Raw genomic sequence first — 19,663 nt, forward strand, 5'->3', positions numbered from 1 at the left:
TATTACATGTATTGATTTGTTTATGTTGAACCACCCCTGCATCCCTGGAATGAGGCTGACTTGGTTGTGGAGAATGATCTTTCTGATATGTTGTTGGATTCAGTTTGCCATTATTTTATTTGGGATTTTTGCGTCGATGTTCATTAAGGATATTGGCCTATAGTTCTCCTTTTTGGAGGTGTCTTTGTCTGATATTGGGAAGAGTGTAATACTGGCTTCATAGAATGAATTAAGCAGTGTTCCTTCCCTTTCTATTTCATGGAAAAGTTTAAGGAGAGTTGGTATTAGTACTTCTTTAAAGGTTTGATAGAATTCAGTGGAGAATCCATCAGGTCCTGGGCTTTTTTGTTTTTTGGGAGACTCTTTATTGCTGTTTCAATTTTATTTTGTGTTATAGATCTATTCAGGTGATTAATATCCTCTTGGTTCAATTTTGGATGGTTATAAGTATCTAGAAATTTGTCCATTTCCTCAAGATTTTCAAATTTGTTGGAGTATAGGCTCTCAAAGTCTCTGATGATTCCCTGAATTTCCGTGGTGATTGTTGTTATCTCCCCTTTTGCATTTCTGATTTTACTGATTTGGGTTTTTTCTCTCTTCATTTTAGTCAAGTTTGCCAGGGGTTTGTCAATCTTGTTTATTTTTTCAAAGAACCAGCTTCTTGTTTCATTGATTCTTTGTATGGTTTTTCTCTCCTTCTGCTTGTTTTGGGATTTGCTTGTTCTTGTTTTTCTAGGAGTTTGAGACGTAGCATTAGGCCATTGATTTGAGCTTGTTCTGTCCTTTTAATACACGCACTCATGGCTACAAACTTTTCTCTTAGGATTGCCTTTGCTGTGTCCCATAGGTTCTGGTAGGTCGTGTTTTCATTTTCATTAACTTCCAGGAACCTTTTAATTCCATCTTTTATTTCATCAATGACCCATTGATCATTGAGCAATGTGTTGTTCAGCTTCCAATAATTTCCATATTTTCTACTGTTGTTTTGTTTTTGAGTTCTAGTTTTAATGCATTGTGATCAGATAGAATGCATGGGATTATATCTCTTTCTTTATATTTGCTGAGGCTTGCTTTGTGCCCTAAGATATGATCAAGTTTGGAGAAAGTTCCATGGGCTGCTGAGAAGAATGTATATTTTGCAAAAGTTGGATGAAATATTCTTTAGACATCAGATAAGTCTTTAAATGAGAGTTCTTAATAGCAAGAGTTCTTAATTTTATTTACAAATCTCTTATCAGATATATAATTTGTGAATATATTCTCCCATTCTGTAGGCTGTCTGTTCATTTTCTTGTAAGTAACTGTGAATCACAAATGTTTTTAATTTTGATGAAATCGTTATCTATTTTTTCTTTTGTTTCTTGAACCCTTGGTATCTTATGTAATAATTCATTGCCAAAGCTAAGATCATGCTGGTGTTGGTGGTATAGTGGTGAGAATAGCTCCCTTCCAAAGCTAAGATCATGAAGATTTGTCCCTATGTTTTCTTCTAAGATTTTTATCATTCTAGCTCTTAGAGGTCTTTGACACATTTTTAGTTAATTTTTATATATGGTGTAAGGTAAGGGTACAACTTCATTAAAATTTTATTAGCATATATTAGTTGTACTAAGGGATTTTATCGTGATATTTCCACAAATGCATATAATGTGCTTTGTTCAAATTCTCCCCTCTATTACTCTTTCTCATCCCTCCTTCCTACTTTTCAAAAATTCTGCATATGAGAAAATATGTGATATGTGTCCTTCTCAGTCTCAGTTACTTCATTAAACATGATGATCTCTAGTACCGTCCTTTTTCCTGCAACAATATAATTTCATTCTTCTTTATGGCTGAATAATACTGTTTTGTGTATTACATTTTTCTTATCCATTCATCTGTTGGTGAACTCCTGGGTTGATTTCATAGTTTGGCTATTGTGAATAGTGCTGCTATAAACATGGGTGTACAGGCATCTCAAATGTATGCTGTCTTCAGATATATGACTAGGAGTGGTGTAGCAGGATCATATGGCAGTTCTATTTTTAGTGTTTTAAGGAGCCTCCACACTAATTTCCATGGTGGCTGCACTAATAGTGTATTAACGGTCCCTTTTTCCCACATCTTTGTCAGCATTTGTTGTTTTTTTCATAACTGTCACATTGCATTTATGAGGAACAGATATTAAATTTTATAGTTTTTTTCTGCATCTATCTAAATGATCATGTGATTTTTGTTTTTATTTGATTGTTATAGCGTACTACATGCCTTAGTTATATGTTTAATTTTGCATTCCTTTCAAATCCTACTTTATCATGGGATGTAATTATTTTTATATGTTACTAGCTTCAATTTGGTGATATTTTATTGAGAATTTTTGCATCTATATTCATAAGATATATTAGTCCATAGTTTTCTATTCTTGTGATCTCTTTGGCTGAAAAATTTAAAGGTAAAACATATTTCCATACCCCCAAAGGAGTCTTTTGTGCTTTAACCTTTCTTTTCTTTCTAACTTTCCACCGATTTGTCTCAGCACATAATTGTCATCAACCTGGTCCCACTTTTAATCAGAAAGTTTGTCTGAGTTTAGCAAGCTGAGGCAGGAGAGAGTGGGTTGTACATGAGATAGCTTTGAAAATATGACAAGTTATATCACAGAGTCCTTCTGTGAAAGAGGAAAAAAAATGATGAATGAAAGCCTCCTGTATCTGGGCAGATCCTCGATATTTTAAAACAAAACAAACCAAAAACACTAGAAAAAAATTTGAATGTGAAAAATCTTTAATAATCTTCCCATTACCCAGGATTGCCACTATTGAATTATATATTTTGATGAGGCGAATTGAACATAAGTAAAGTATATCCCAGTAAAATGCATATATAAAGGACATGTTCATAATTTTCAAAGTTAAAATTATACAGAAGTGCACAAGGTATAAAATGAAAATAACCCTCCTGTCTCTAGTGCCATTCCTCACAGGGAACCAAAACTAACAACTTGTTGGCTATCCCTCTAAGTTTTTCATTAAACACAAATGATATGTACATGTTATTGCATGTATATATTATGTGGGCCCATGCTGTTCTTTTATTTTTTCACTTATTTCATGGACTGCTTTCTGTGTCAGCACATATGCATTTCTTTTGTCTTCATTTCCTGTGGCTCCTGGGCTGCTTTTCAAGACCTTCCTTTCTGTCCAGGCCTAGGAGCAACATGGGGAACAAAGCCCTATCCCATGATAGCATCTTCATGTTGGAGCCTGATCCTGAAAGATCAGCAGGTGAACTGTGCTCCCCTTCGGAGCCTCAGAGAGGCAGACCTCTGCAGGTAAGAGCAGTGCCTAGTATTTTGGCAGTGACAGCTCACTGTTTCATGTGCTAGCACATCAACCCTCAAGTTTTTTTCTCTGTCTTCCACAGAGATCTTTTGTTACCAGAACTCTGCCTAGAGTTGGAACTAGTAATGCACAAGCTTCTGGAGCTGCGTGTGGATCTGTGGCCCGATACCGATCCAAAAGTGGAATCTGGGTTGCGAGTTCCAAGATCACTGAGGTAACAGAGTGGAATTGTTTAGCTTCTGGGCAGTTAAGTCAGATTTATGCTACAATTCTCACTCTGCTACTTAATGGCTGTATGACCCTAGGCTAGTTGCTTAACCTTCCTTTCCTCACCCATGATGGGTATAATATTAGTATTACCTCAAAGAGTTGTTTGTAAGGATTAAATGAAGACCCAGAAAGGTTAAAGAACTCGTTCAAGCTCACTTAGGGAATAAGTTGTAGACTTGAGAACCTGACTCAGGTGTGTTAAACTCAAAATCTGTGTCTTTCTATTACCCCAGTTTCAAAATGCTAAATATCTTTTTATTTGCCAGGACAAGGTACATCTGTAGCCTCAATAAAATACAGCATGTACATAGGTTAATTTCTTACCTCCAGTTAATCCTACGCTTATAGGAGGCATCCTTTGCTGAGTCTGACTCTTTCAGAACTCTGATCTAGAAATGCTCCTGATGGGTGCTGGAGATATTGCCAGGGAGTCAACCCTTAGCACCTGACTCCTCCTGCTGTCAGTTTTGGGTGGGATTCTGTCTAAAGATCCCTGTGGAACTGGGAAGACTGCACAAGGAGAAGACCCTTTCCCACCAAAGAGCAGATTATTTTGCATTTGGCAAAAAGTAAGTGGGACTTATTTCTGACACATCTGCTTAAGCCCCCACGTGACTTGCTCTGGTTTCCTCACAGTGTGTGGAAGTTCTGCTGGATCCACTAGCCATGAAGCCTAGAGAAAGAAACACTGAGCTGGTCACCAAAGGTGCTGAGCCTGTGGCTGTAAAGCCCCCTACCATCAGCAGATTTTTGTCATCTTGTGCTACAGCAGGGAAAGTCACTGCTGAGCACTTTTCAGTCTTCAGTTTTAAATATCAACACCACCTTTCACTTGCCTTGGTTTTGACACTCCTGCTCCCTCTGGCCATGACCAAGCGCCACAAGGTTATTTCTCACATTTGGAAAGAATCAATCTGCTTCCTGGACTCCTCAGTCTTTTCTTCCTGTCTTAGTCCCATTAACTGAGGGACTCAGTTAATATTTTTTATATAATTTTTTATTCATTAATGACTAAATAAGACTAAAATACAATTTTCTTTAAAAATGTAGGACTAACTTACATTCAGGTTGAGTGACCTAGGACAAATGCTTCCTATTTTTTTTTGGCATTACTGGGGTTTGAACTCAGGATTTTGAGCTTGCTAGTCCAACACTCCACACTTGAGCCACACCCCTCAGTTCCTCCATGATTTTTTTAAAAGGTTAATCTTTGTGAAAAATTAAAAAATATTCTAGGAGCATTACTTCTCACAATAAAGGGGATGGGGAAAAACCACCTCAGGCTTTCCCCTAGGAAACAGGGCTAAAGAGAGCATGGAGTATGAATAAGTCCTAAGTCCTCAACAACCAGATTGACCTTTGCTTAAGTGCCAAGGCGACAACTCTAAATTCAAGATAGTTAATAACATTAAGTCAAGGGTCTCAAAAGTTGGTTGTGGGGTTCAGGCCCGTAATCCCAGCTTCCAGGAAGCAGGTGCAGAGGATCGTGAGTTCAAGGTCAGCCTGGACTACAGTGAGTTTGAAACCGGTCTGGGCTATCCTGTCTCCAAACAAAACAAAACAAAACAAAACAAAAACAAAAGTTTCCTGACACCCAGTGCTACATAGAAGCTAGAGTAAGTATGGAATTGACCAGTGGCTGGGTCCCTTGAAAGGGCAGGCTGCTTAATGGCTTACAAGTGACGTTCAGAACTGCTAAGAGATTGTGAGAGAGGAAATCCAGGTATACAGTTGTGTCTGAAATATTGAGATTGAGCCAATTTTATTCCCTGCCAGATATTCACCTGGTGTTCGCTGCAAAGTGTTAGGAATGTGGACGCCTACATTACTCTCCAAGACATTTCATGTTCTCTATTTGAGCACAAATAATTAAGAAGGCATGATGGCATGTTGTTAGTGTCTTCCTGCTGTTGGATCAAATTGAATTCAGTCATTTAAGAAACCAAGACTACAAAGCCACTTTTCGCGCTGCTCTTAGGTCCAATTCTTCTTCTGTGGCCCTTCTTAAGGAAGCAGGCATACCATCTGTTCTGGTCATTGCCTTTAAACTACCTGAACTTGGCCTTCAGTTTGGGACCTCCTAGTTAGGAGTTATCTCCTAACTATAAGGCGTTTTCAACAGTGGTTAAAAACACAGGCTATTGAGTTGGGAAGCCTTTGAAATGCTTGCCCTTCCACTGGGAAGTTAGGGCCAATTACATCATCTCTCAAACTTAGTTTTCCCTATCTGTAAAATGGAGGCCACACTTAGCAAATGCTTCAAAGGATTGTAAGGGTTAAATGAAATATGTCTAGGGAATGTTCTTCCTGCGTGGAACATTCTAAGTCTTACACTTAAGTTATTCATAATTATTTGTATTTGTTATTATTGGACCAGATTTGAGAAGAGTTAATTAGAACCAGTCTTGTGCATAGCTTGTCTGCCCTCTTCCCAAGAGTCCCCGGTGGAGCTTGGTAGTAGTAATGGGGCGCTGGAGACCCTGGTTGGGGGAACCCCAGGGGCAAAACCTTGTGGGACAAGCCTCCTTTGTGGCCCTTTTTCTTTGGGTACAGTATCTGAAGGCTATGGGTACTGAGCTGAGCAGATCCTACAACAGAACTTTGTTCACTGCTGTAGCCCCGGTTCCTGGAACAGTTGTTGGTGCTTATCTGGTATGCATTAAAGATAAAATCAGGGATTCTGATCCACATCAAGAGGACCATGACAGGGACCAGTGCCTCAATGTCAAAAGTATCATGGTTTTCAAAACGGAATTAACTAAATTACTCTGCCAAATCCCAAAGAAAACCTAAAATGGCCAATTTTCTCTTCTTTCTCTTTTCTCTCTCTTTTTGTGATGCTGGTGATAGAACCCATGCCAGGCAAGTGATCTACCACTGAATTGTACCCCAGCCTTAGGTCTATAGATTGTTCTAAAAAAAAAATTAACCTTGGCAGGATTAAGACAGGCAAATCAACATAGTCAAGATCTAGTCCAGACAATTCCTGGAACAAAAGGAACAAGGACTGTAGTTTAGATGCAAATCCCAAAGACACATCTCTGTAAGAACTAAACTTCCAAAGACATGGCCAAAAGTAAAACAAAGGTCAGAAACAAGCAATATTCATAGTTAGTATTAGTAAGGAGATAGCACCAGGAATTTGGTTTTGATCAAAGAAACAAGTTGTTTAGGAATCAGTAATATGTGCACCAACCAAGAGTATAAATCAAGGCTGTTAGCCTTTGGTTCAAGTACATACTAGAAGTGAAAGCAAGGAGGTAGAAGGTTCTTTCCCAGGCCTATTTTTTCTTTTTAGATACTTACTCCTCTAACAATTAGGAAACAAGTGCACACCAATAACTTGAGGTGAAGCACTCAAGTTTAACTTCTTCCTTCTATTCTTCCTTTGACAGATTCCACCACTGCGCCCATGCCAAACCAGCCTCAGCCCACCTCTTATCCGATCTAGCACAGTTTCTAAGGACTTGGGAAAAATCTCTAGTGCTAATGAGCCAACTAAGAACCCACAAAAGAAGTCTGCATTACAGAAGATGTCAAAGGTGAGTATTAATCCTTTCCCAAGAGACAGGTTGTAGAGTGGTGGTCTGTCAGAAACATATTTTCTTCTGGTGTTCTACCAATGCTTTTTGAGGCAGTTTTGCCCAGGCTGGCCTCAAACTCACAATTCTCCTGCATCAGCTTCCTAAGTGCTGGCATTACATGTGTGCACTACCATGTCAGGCTTGTGTTCTTTTTCCTTTTGCTGTAGCTCAACACTAAGGGAAATATTATTTGTTTGGGGAAAGGAGCTTCCATTCTTGGCTTTTGATTTACATGGGTGGTTTATATTTTCCATCCAATGCTACAAAACAAATCATCACCATTTTAACTTATAAAAAAATAGAGTGCGTTATTTTAGAAATAAATAATAGTTTGTAGATGTTTTCAATTATTTTATGAAAATAAAAATAGAGATTTTAAACTAAAGCTCTTCATTTTCAAATCCCAAAATCTCAAAAGTCAGGGTTTGTAGTATTGTTTGATAGACACCTATCCAACAAAAAATCAGTTGAAACATAAAAGAGTCCATGTATGTGTTTATGCTTAGGTGTGTCAAACAAATAATAGCCATAAACGGTTGGCAAATTAAGAGATTGTGCCCATATCAGCACATCATTGTCAAATTAATGTGTGTTTTATTTAACTGGCTGTTATTGAACTTGGAAGGGTTTTTAGAGTGAAGTATAGTTTAGAACATAATTTATAATGAAAATATTAGCCAATCAGAACAAAACTCTATTTGGATGTGAAATGATCCAATAAAAGGAAGCAGCCTTCGATTACATATGTAAAAAATTGGGTTAGGACCAAAGTTAAAACACAGACTGGTAGTGGGTGAATGGATGCTCATTAATTTGTGTATTTGGCCTATGGCTATAAGTATTTTCTGCAGAATGCTTGGTAGAAAGTTTGAACTAGATAACATTTTTATTATGGGACAATACAATAACATAAAATTTATCATTTTAACCATTTCAGAGTGTATTAATTTAGTGGCATTATGTATATCCACAATGTGTGTGGCCATCACCACTATCTAGTTCCAGGACTTGTTTGGTTCTCCCAAATGGAAATCCAATACCTATTAAACAGTGACTCACCGTATCTTCCATCAGCCTCTAATTACAGCTAATTTGCTTTCTATCTCTGCATTTTCCTATTCTGTGCATTTCATGTAAATGGAATCATACAATATGTGGCCTTTGTGTCTGGCTTCTTTCCCTTAGGATGATGTTTTTGAGGCTCACCCATGTCGTGGCATGTATCAGAACTTCATTCTGAATATGGTATGGATGTACCACATTTTGTTTAATCATTCGTCCATTGATGGACATTTGTGTCACATCCACTTTTTGGCTATTGTGAATAATACCATTATGCTATTACGAACATTCATATACAAGTTGCTGTTTGATCACCTGTTTGAAATTCTTTGGGGTATAGACCTAGAACTAGAATTGGTGGCTCATATGGTAAGTGTATGTTTAAATTTTTGAGGAACCTAATCAACTGTTTTCCCCAGTAGCTACATGACTTTACATTACGTCCCCACTAGCAATGTATTGGTGTTCCATTCTCTCCACATTAGGGCCAATACTTGTTACTTTCTTTGTTTTAAATTATAGTCATGCTAGTGGGTGTGAAGTAGTATTTCATTCTGGTTTTGATTTGCATGTCTCTAGTGAATAGTAATGTTGAGTATCTTACATGCTTGTTAGCCAGTTGTATATCTTCTTTGGAGAAATGTCTATTCAAGTCCTTTGTCCAGTTATGAATTGGGTTGTTTATCCTTTTACTGTTGAGTTGTAAATGTTCTTTATACATATGGATACTCAACCCTTATCAGATATGTGATTTGCAAATACTGTAGTTTCCCCATTCTACAAATTGTCTTTTATCAACTCTTTTTTTTTTGCTGTACTTTTTTCTTTTTGCTCTTAACTCAGGGCTTCATGCTTGCTAGCCAGATACTCTATCACTTGAGACATTCCTCCAGCCCTCTTTGCAGTTATTTTAGAGATGGGGGTCTTATTTTTTACCCAGGCCAGTCTAGACCAACCATGATCCTCCTATTTATGCTTCCAACTATAGCTGAGATGACTTGGGTGTGCCACCATACCCAACTTTTTTTTCCATTGAGATGGGGTATCATGAACATTTTTTTTGTCAGGGCTCACCCGGAACCATGACCCTCCCAATCCCAACCTCCCACATATCTTGGGATGATAGGTGCACACCACTGTGCTACTGGTTGAAATTGGTGGAAAGGGTCTTGCTAATTTTTTGCCCATCCCTGCCTTGAACCACCATCCTCCCACGCAGCTAGGAGTATAACATGAGCCATTAGTGCTTGGCTGGTGAATAACATAAAATTTTTTTGATGAAGTCAAATTTGTCAGTTTTTTTCTTTTGGCATTTGTGCTTTTGTTGTGTTGTCATCAGCACTAATTGTTGAATCTAACATCATAAGTTTTGCTCCTATATTTTCTCCTAAGAGCTTTTACAGTTTTAGCTCTTATATTTAGGTCTTTGGTCCATTTTTAGTTAATTTTTATATATGGTGTGAGATAGGGTACAACTTTATTTTTTTGCATTTGAATGCAGTTGTCTCAGCACCATTATTGATGAAGAGAATATTTTTTTCCCATTGAATTTTCTTGGCACCTTTGTTGAAAATCAATTGTCCAAGTTGGATGAGTTTATTTCTGAACACTTAATTCTATTTCATTAACCTATATGTCTGTCCTTATGCCAAACCCTGTTTTGATTACTGTAGATTTATAGTAAGTTTTGAAATTGGAAAGTGTGAATCCTCCAATTTTTCAGATTGTTTTGGTTATTCAAGGTTCCTTTCAATTCAATTTCATATGAATTTTATGATCAGCTTTTCCATATCTTTGAAAAAGATTATTGGTATTTTGATAGGGATTACATTGATGTGTACATCACTTTGGGAAGTATCAGCTAAGGGCCTGGCCTTAGTCACATTGCAGGGTAAGTGTTATGTAACATGTTAGAGGTTAAGTAACTAGCATTCTTCCATTGTGTTGCCTAATGGAGCTCATTTAGATTGCTGTATAGTTGCTTCCTTCTTATCCTGTCTCTTTTACATCTGATTGCTTACTACATAATTGACAATTTTTGTTCACAAAGAAGTCTCTGAAGTACAGAGAAATCTTTTACTTAATCATTCCTTAGAGAAATGCAGAGGAGATCAACATGACATCTTTCAATTGTTGCATAGAAATTTGCAGTTTAGAAAATGATTTTGCACTTATAGGTGCATTTGATTCTCTTGATAACTCTGTAAGATTAAAAGATACTATTATTCTCATTTTAGATGAAACAACTGAGGTTCAGAGAGGTGATGACTTGATCAAGACCACAGGGCTATTCAGAGATGGAGGCAGGACTTGAATCCATGATTCCTGCCCAAATCCACAGCACTTTTCCATTGAATCATGGTGGCCTCTACCAGTTCTGTCAATTTGTACAACTGATGCACTGCAATAGCAATGACATCACTTGTTAGCCAATACAATGGAATAACTGATAGTTACTTGACCCCCAACAGGTAGAGTAGTGGCTCTTTCACATATGAGACTTTCATGTATCATTTTATTTAGTCTTTGTGATAACACAGCCAATTATATATTACTACTATCTCCATTTTACAGACATAGAAACTGAGACTCAGAGGTTAAAGGGCTTGTCCAATGGCAAATAGCCTATAAATGGTATGGCTAGGTAAAGATCTCAAATTCAAGCCTATTCAATTCCAAAGTCCTTGTACTTTTTTTGGTCTTTGGGATAGAACCCAGGGCCTCATGTATGCTGAACATGTACTGTACCACTGATCCATACCTCTAGCCCCCAAGGCCATATTGTTATTTTCTACATGACCTAAGAAATTTGAAGAGATTCTGTCAGGAGGGAAGATTCAGGGAATAGCTGAAATTGCACCTCCTCTTTGAGTTGGCAGAAAGGTTGGCCACGATGGCTCTTATGTAACAAGGATTTGAATGAAGCAGTAACTTCATGGGCACTGTCAGGAATGGGCACATAAGACGTTTGACACACTCAGAGAATTAAAATCTAGCAGCCAATAGTGGGGCTCACATCTGTGCCTGTGTCTTTGGACACATACACCTCCCACCAAGGACAACTTTTCCCACCAAGAGTTGCTGCTGCTTCTGAAGACATCACCAAACCTGCATGCCCTTTCAGCTTGGGCCTGAATGGCTCAGTTGGAACCCAGCTCCCCAACATCCCAGTGTCACACACTCCCAGACAGTTGGAGAGCATCTTTTTTCCCCAGGGTGACAGCCTTTCCTCCAAATGCTTGATGAAAATTGTATCTACATAGCTTCTAGGTAATTTGAGACAGGGTCTCACTCTGTAGCCTGGAACACCAACTAGTCTGGAACCCACTTGTTACCCAGGCTGGTTTGCAACTCAGGATCCTCCTGCCTTAGCTTCCCAATGCTGGAATTACAAGCATGCATAGCTATGCCTAGCTAATGCCCTTATTCAACACCTAATAATCAGGGCTTATCTCTGTCCCATGAAGCCAGCTAAAGTTCTCTTTGTCACTCCTCACATGTTTTCTTATCTATAGTAAAGGAAGAGGGGAAAACTAGAATCACACAATCAAAAAAGGAAGCCATTAAAAGGTTTACCAAAGGGTGCATTATTGATTGAACTACTTTGCACTGGGTTGAGATGCTTGGTAGAAGGAAAAATAGAGCGAAAATGCATTTTAATTTTCCAAAGAGCCTCCCTTACCCCAGCTAATAACAAAGGATTGCCCAGCACCACCCCCCAGCCAGTGCCAAAGGAGCCCTTTTATTTTCCAGAAGCCCAAACCAGGTTCCTTCCCCCAGAAGATTCTGAGTTAGTAGGACCAGGCCAGGCACATCTCCCAGATGTTGAGGCAAAAGGAACTCATTTAACTCCAGCTGTTAATGAGAAGATATCTGCACTAAATTCCCTCTAAAACAAAGCAGAGAAGAAATCAAGATATCTCCACCTTTGGTGGGTACAGAGAGGATTGCTGGCTCTCAGAGGACTGTGAAGGAGTGCAGTTGGAGGGGTGCGGGAGGAGAAGCAGAGAAAGGAGTCCCATTTCCTTCACTCACTCTTCTTTCAGAGTCTTGCTAGAAAGGGATTTGGCTTGCTTTACTGGGTAACTCAAAAAATCCTGTGTGTGGCTCTTGTGGTAACTTCTAGACTGCTTTCACTTGTGAGGCTTTCTCTAAGCAGTGGCTCTCAATCCTGGCCCTAGAAGACTCACTTGGCAAGTCTGTGAAGCAATTCCAAGGCCCTTCCCCTGGTATTCCCATTCATTGGATCTGTTTTTTTCTGTTGTTTTGGGTGATGAGGGTGGTATGCTAACCACATGATCTACCCCTGAGCTACACCTCCAGCCCTTTTTGGGTCTTAATATGTCCTCAAACTGTGCTTTTCAACACCCTTTCCAGATTATTTTAATGCTGGGAGCTTCAAGACTGTACATTGAGAAATACTGTCCAGAGCTCCAGAATGTAGAAATAGTTTATTTAATCCACCACTGAGTTTAATAAAAGTCATACCACACAACATACTGTCAAACCCAAAAGAGATCTCTACTGTAAAACCCAAAAGAGATCTCTACTGTAAAACCCAACAGAGATCTTCTTGGGGCTGCTTTGAATCATATATTTAAGGATGAACTCCAGAGTTAGATGGCTTTGCTGTCTGATTTTTAGTTCAGGTTTGTGAATAGATGTGGATCTGTGTTTAATTTGATGCCCAAAGATCCCTTAATGAGAAACAAGCTAGCACGGGGAGACTAGTGGTTGTCACTTAGTTTATTGGGCTCTTGGCTTTGGCTATGCATTGGCAATGGATAAACTCTCTCCTGCATATTTGGAAATTGCCAGATTTTTGCTGAGCCATATTATTCTGTTATACTATAGAATGGGTTTCTGGAGTAAACAATGCTATTGTCTGAAGTGTTTATACTGTAAGGTTTTGGAGGCCAACTAAATTGAAAACATGTCTTTATTCAATATATATTTGCAGAGGAGTGAATATGATCAAAGTAAATTATATGCATGCATGGAAATGTCATAATGAAACTCCATACATTGTATAATTATGATACAACAATAAAAATACTTATTTACTTGCTGTGCCAGCATCATAAGTTAGCTTTCATACAAAGCAAGTAGCATGGTGTCCTTTTAGGGTTCCTAGATCCACAGATATCCTTGCCTTTCTTCTTCCCTTACCTGGAGCTGGTGAGGTCTCAGACAGAATAACTAAAATGATATAGAGAATGGAGGAGCTTGCTCTGCCAACATCTCAGAAAAGCAACCTCAGTAGGTGCTTTTTAACACAATTGCTTCACCAGTTCAAAAAACATTTCTTGAGCAACTTCTGTGTACCAAACACAATTTGAAGTGCTAGGGACACAGTATAAATATAAGAAATGAAAATTCTTCTTCATAGAGTTTAAATTATAGTGGGGAATATGGACAAAAAGCAAGCTAAATAAAGAAAATGTATAATAGGGGAGACAGTGATAAAAGTGATGAGGAGAAAAACAATGAAAGAAGAGGATTATGAAATGTCAGGGCTAAAAGTTTTAAATAGGTTGTCCATGAAATGTCTCACCGAAAATCAAGACCAGAAGGAAGTAAGAGAGCTAGCCAGGTGCATATGGGGGATAGCTTGGACAGCAGAGGGAACAACAAGTGCAAAGACCCTGGAGACAGCATGCCTGGAATGTTTGAAGGGCAGTAAACCAGTGTGTCTGAAGCATGAAATGGTAAGAGATGTGGGCAGACAAGCAATAGGGAGAAAGATCACGTGGGTTAATGGGGGTATAGATGTCATCATCCAGTCCCAAGAGACCCGAACTATAAGACTACCCTGAAATAGGAAAGAAATTCAGGACAATAACACAAGAGATGATATTGTACACACTGAGTATTCAATTAATAATTCCAAGAGATAACCTAAGCCAAATAGATAATATCAGGAAAAGGCATTGTATAAACTTACAGATGAAAATTGCATAAGGAAGTTAAGAAAGGCTTGGGACCATTCCTAATGTTCTTAGTCATCAACAAGACAACTGAAATATTCCTTTACCCCTTTCCAGAATAAAAAATATAAAGGTGAAATAATCATTCTGACCCATTTAGCACTATGTTAAGGCCCCAAGCACTGAATCCCAGGCCACAAAATGATCATGTTTGGAACCAAGACAGAGGCTGAATTTATCACTGGATCAACATCCAATGGTGATGGGAAATGCGAAGACCTGTGAAAGCTGCATGTACCGAAGAGTTTCCTGGTTCTCTGCAAAGCTAGTTTGAAAAGAACTTAGTGAATAAACACAAATGGAAATTACGTCTACCTGGTACATTATATCATTTGCTACTGGTGTCCGGGAGAGAGATGGCCTATCACCTGGTCTTCAAGTGACTTCGGCTAACAAAAGTCATCAGATTCTTAGGAATGGAAGGAACTCTGGAGTATCTCTTGGAAGTATAGAAAATGCTGTGTCCAGAAGTTCACAGGAAACTATTTTGAAGCTCCTACCAAGGAATTCAATGAGGTGTACCAGATCCAGTTTGGAGATATGGAGGCCCACCATAATGAAGACAAGGTTATAGGGATGGATTGCTACACCACTGGAGAGGAGCGCACTCAGTTCCTCCAGGTCCTCCCAACAGCCTTGCACCCAGGAACAGTAAATATAAATAAAGATAGTTTGTTCTCTATGAGAACACAGCCTGCAAACAGGCCCTCTTCCAACTTGATTTTCTTCTCATTCTACCCAACCCTCTCCTGTGGAAATCCCAGAGCCCTAGTGGGTTTCACTGATATGGATTGTGCCTCATACTTCAGCCAGATGTTTTCCTGTCACTAAGAAGGGGGTATGGACAAGAGAACATGCAAACTCTGAGAACATTCTAATCCTGAGGGCAATGGAGCACTCCTGAATGTTTTCTAAGCGGAGGAGCAACCAAAATGTCTTGCTATTTCTTGCTTTCATCTACAAGACAACCAGTCAAAGTATAGAGCTTGCTTCAAATGAGCCCATCAAGCAGAAGTGGAGAGAAAGGGGGCAGAATTTCATGAAGGATTTCTTATTTAGGAATTCTTTAGCCAGAAGCATTTTCAAGTTCCAGACCAGTGACAGTATACAGATTGACTCGCTTCTTTTCTCCCACTCTTTCCAGAGCTTCACTGAACCATCATCTGGGCCTGATCACTCACAGCCCTCCACCATGTATGTCTCTCCAAGCAGGACCCAGAAACCTTTGAGTTTTACTGCCTCAGCCACCACCCACAGATGTTTAGATTTTTCACAAGGAAATAAAGAAGAACCTTCCAACAATTGTAAGTTCTTCAAGAGACCTGGGAATAAACTCCTATTTGAGAAAAGATGATTTCCAACCTTTGCAAAGCCTAGGAAATGATATGGTTTGGAAGATCCATACCCTAAGTAGGGATGGCAAAGTTGATGACACTGGCCTGGCCTTCGCAGCCCCAGAGGATGAGCTTGTGTCTACTGGATTTGTGTCTTATGCATTTGGAACTTATATAAAAGGAACTGAAGAAAGCAGAACCAGCTGCTTAAAATCCCCAGAACCTGCTTATTAGATTTGCATCTGAGAATTCACTCAGCTCTCTTCGTAGAGGATATTGAACCCTAGCCAAGGTCGACGTTTACTTATTAATCAGATGAGATCTAAGAGTTACAAACTGTAGCCCTATTCCTCTTATTTGCAGATCAGGCTTCTAGCACCTCCAGGCATTCAGAACTCAGCTGTTAACTCTTCCAGTGTTCTCCACATAGATGTCACAGATTTCTGTCACATGCTTTCTAGCAAGCAGAGGCATACTCACACAAACCTATTATGTCAAAAATATGACCACAAAAAGGGATGTGGGTGTAGCTCAGTGGTAGAGCTTGTGCCTAGTATATGCAAGGCCCTGGATTCCATCTCCAATATGGTGAAAAAAGGAAAAAAGACATGGTCACAGATCAAAGACAGAGATCTCATAATAAAAAATGACAGGTGATAGCAGAGAAATATACAGAAACAATCTGGGGTCATTAACCTTGCTTACCTCAATAAGTCCTTTAGGGCTACACTGTATCGTAGTCCAATGTAATTGGTCATGTTTACTATTTCCTGATTCATCAGGAAATGTTAGATTATATTCCTTGATCTCTGTTTAAAAAAAACAGGGAACTAATGCTTATGTAAAAGGTTTTCACTAAAAGTTAAGAACTCAAAGATCGTGGTGTTTAAAAAAATGTATCAATTAGCTGGAAAAGTCACTTTGGTCAAACATGCCATTCCTCAGTGAGTCTGGGCTAAAAATAAGAGGCTTTAAATCAGCTGAAAGAGATGAAAAGATTGTGTAGCACAAGCATTTTAGAGGGAAAAACATTAAAGCACAAATAGTTCAGGTATTTGTCCAAAGTCAAAACTCAGGGGTAGCAGAACTATAGCAAAAATCCAGTCTTCCAATCCTCCTGCCACTTTTTTCACTCCACCATGTTGCCTGTACCTTAGACATCTCAGTCTTCCTTCAAAAGGTGGACACAGTATTAGTGGCGAGAACAACTGGAGGAGCAGGGAGCTGAGGGAAGACTTTCTGTGGCTTTGAAATGATCTCGGTTTGGTGTCCTTGGCATGGGATAACTGATCATTAGATGGTAAAGTCTATACATATGTCATCCCTCTGGACCACCTCACCACAAACCTGGGAGATAGGGAATGTGGGTGAGGGAACTGTGTGATCCTTCTGACATTCTTCCTTCTGCATAGCCTAACTGAGAAAAGGTCTGAGCAACACCCTCTGAGAAGGCAGGGCCACCCATGCCTGTGACTCTCCCTCTGACACGTGGATGAATATAAAAAAGTCTGGGATCATTTTTATGACAGAGGGGTTGTCACGGCTTCTCCTTGCTCTGGAGTTTTTTAGATCTGCAAGTCCCACAAGACTCCTAATTCCTAACTTACAGATGTGGACACAGTCAGACAATAACTTGTCTAAGGCCACACAGCAAGTAAATGATGAGATGAGACTTGAACACAGGTCTAGCTGACCTAATTAACTCAAAAAAATTGTTCCAAGCTGAGTTTATTTGCACAGGCATTTTGAATGGGAGTATGAAAGTTGTACATTTGCCTTTAGATGCTTGTCATAAGGGTGCACACTTAAGCAAATTCTGGACACTGTTCAGGACAATGCTACTCTGACATTCCCAGAGCTACACTGTAATTATCTGAAAACCTTGTTCCCATTAAACCAATTTCACCCCATTTAGCATAAGGGCTGAACCTTTCATCTTCTTCTGTCTTCTCTCTAACAAAACCTTAATCCTTGTTCTTTTGACCTGGAAAGGCATAATTCATGGTTTCACTACATTGTCTGAAAAGAAGCCAAATAGGATTTGAATTTGATTCATGGCTCCGTGAAGCAGATCTGAGAATCTCAATGTTGCCAGGGACGTGTTTGTGGGGCCCAATAGCCCCATTTTCAGGTTTATAGCCTCTCAGTGTGGTTCAGTAGTGTCTGAGGTGTTTAGAGTGATCATGCAGCATGTCACTCAGACACTAGGAACGCCAGACCTGGATTAGCCACTTCCAGGAGGTAGAATGATCCCTAGGGACCTATTGATGGATCTCACTGGAAATAACTTCCATCCTTATTGCTATTGTTACAAACCTAACACAAAGAACTTTTTTCCCAAGGGTGGATGAGTCACTCAGACTCAAGCTCTTTCTTTCTCTGTTTTAACAGAAACAAAAGCAGGAGGAGCCAGGTCTTCCACTGGTTTCTGAAGAAATAAAGACTACAACCAAACCAAAAGAAGCTGACCAAAAGAAGCCGAAAAAAGACAGTTCAGGTTGGCACATCTTCACCCTTACCCAGAAACATTTGTTACAAGTTTCATTGCACAGCACAACATGACAGGAGCTATAAACAAGAATTACATGGCACTTCTGCCCTTGGTCCTCAGAGAGCTTTTAATTTGAGATGCATACTAGTGACCTGCACATTTCTCTATCTAAACTGCCAAATTAACACAACTGACACTTGTGTAGGATTTAGGTAAAGGGTCTCACCTGGGTTTCTATCGTACCTAAATGAATTTTCAACCAGAGAGGGCTTTGTCTTTATAAATGTGTTTAATCATCTCTGACGTTAATATGTACACTGAGTCCATGAGCCCAGAAACCAGAGTGCAGCTTAGTGATTTTCCCTTCATTGTTCTTCTTCGACAACAGAACCAGACAGGAATAACAGAATTGGTCAAACAATATTTTAAAGTCTTGTGTTAACTGTGAGACCAGTTTCCACATCCATGGCAAAGGGGGCTTGCATAGTGCAGGCAGATGTCCTTGGCAGCCAACACCTATCCAATTTCCAGACAACAAATACCACCAGAGTGAAAATCTCTGTGTTTTGGTAGGTGTGCATATGTACATTTTGGCTCCAGCTAATGGCAAGCTAATTTCAAATGTGAGTTCAATGACAGGTTATCCCTAAATATGTTTCACATGGAAACAAACAAAACCTTCCTAGAAAGGAATCTGAGAAGGGAGGGATGGAAGGAGGGAGAACGGAAGGAAGAAAGGAAGACTACGAAAGTAATCTTTTTCAGATTTATTTTTTAATATTTATCCCTTTTACACACAGAGGACAGAACTGAGTCAATGCCCATGGGAGCAGATACCTTGGTTGGTGTTTCATATGATGGACACGGTTGGGAGTATAAGCCACTTTCTCTGTTCTGTATGCTGCATATGAAACCACTAGATGGAGCTAAACATGCAGAGAATGGAAGGGAAGAAAAGGCACTGGCACTTGGGAGTCAAACTGAATCCCTTAGAAAAAGTACTAAGGAAGAGAGGAGCAATCTGTATAGCTGCTATCTTGTGCTTGACTTGAAACCCATGGACTGATGCAATTGCTTAGGTGTTCCAAGTATTGCTTTGCATGTCTTCAAAGAATTGCTTTGCATGTATATTACACAGAATTATTTTAATACAAGAGGGTGGCAAATAGAAGAAAAGGGGGGCATAACCCTATTTTCCAAATAACTCCTGTTGATACCTTGCTAAAAGATAAAGCATACATCACATGATCTGGAATTTGAAGTACTTCAGGTAAATATTAAGTAGAAAATAGAAATACTAATCAGAAAGTAAGCATTTCCCATCCCCCTGCCCCAGTCAGTTTCCTCAAAAGTAATCATTGTTACGAGTTCGAAATCTGCCTCTTAGTGCGTCTCATGCCTAATGATGGGCCAGACTTTTAACAAAATGATGGTAAGCCAACCTGGAATTGGTTCATAGAATTTAAATAGTGATGAAGTTGCTCTGTCTTCTAAATGGCTACTTGTTCGTACTAGGGAATTCAGTAGCAAATAGGTACTCATGGGGCCAGAGCAGAATATACTTCTATTTTAGGAAACCTAAAGCACATATATGTCTCCTTTCCTTATTTTTTTG

The 19,663-nt window shown here is 39.2% G+C and overlaps 1 protein-coding gene across 1 annotated transcript in view; it reads left to right on the forward strand.

Annotated features, from left to right (window-relative positions):
* Kiaa1210 (KIAA1210 ortholog) overlaps positions 1-19,663 on the forward strand; it is a 40,363-nt gene that overhangs the window by 10,661 nt on the left and 10,039 nt on the right. The window contains exons 3-7 of the mRNA XM_074062213.1: positions 3,184-3,310; positions 3,403-3,534; positions 4,227-4,475; positions 6,986-7,132; positions 17,949-18,054. Coding sequence (XP_073918314.1) covers positions 3,184-3,310; positions 3,403-3,534; positions 4,227-4,475; positions 6,986-7,132; positions 17,949-18,054 — 761 coding nt within the window. The remainder of the gene's footprint in view (positions 1-3,183; positions 3,311-3,402; positions 3,535-4,226; positions 4,476-6,985; positions 7,133-17,948; positions 18,055-19,663) is intronic.

Source organism: Castor canadensis, chromosome X (genome assembly GCF_047511655.1).
Source record: "Castor canadensis chromosome X, mCasCan1.hap1v2, whole genome shotgun sequence".
Lineage (NCBI taxonomy): Eukaryota > Metazoa > Chordata > Mammalia > Rodentia > Castoridae > Castor > Castor canadensis.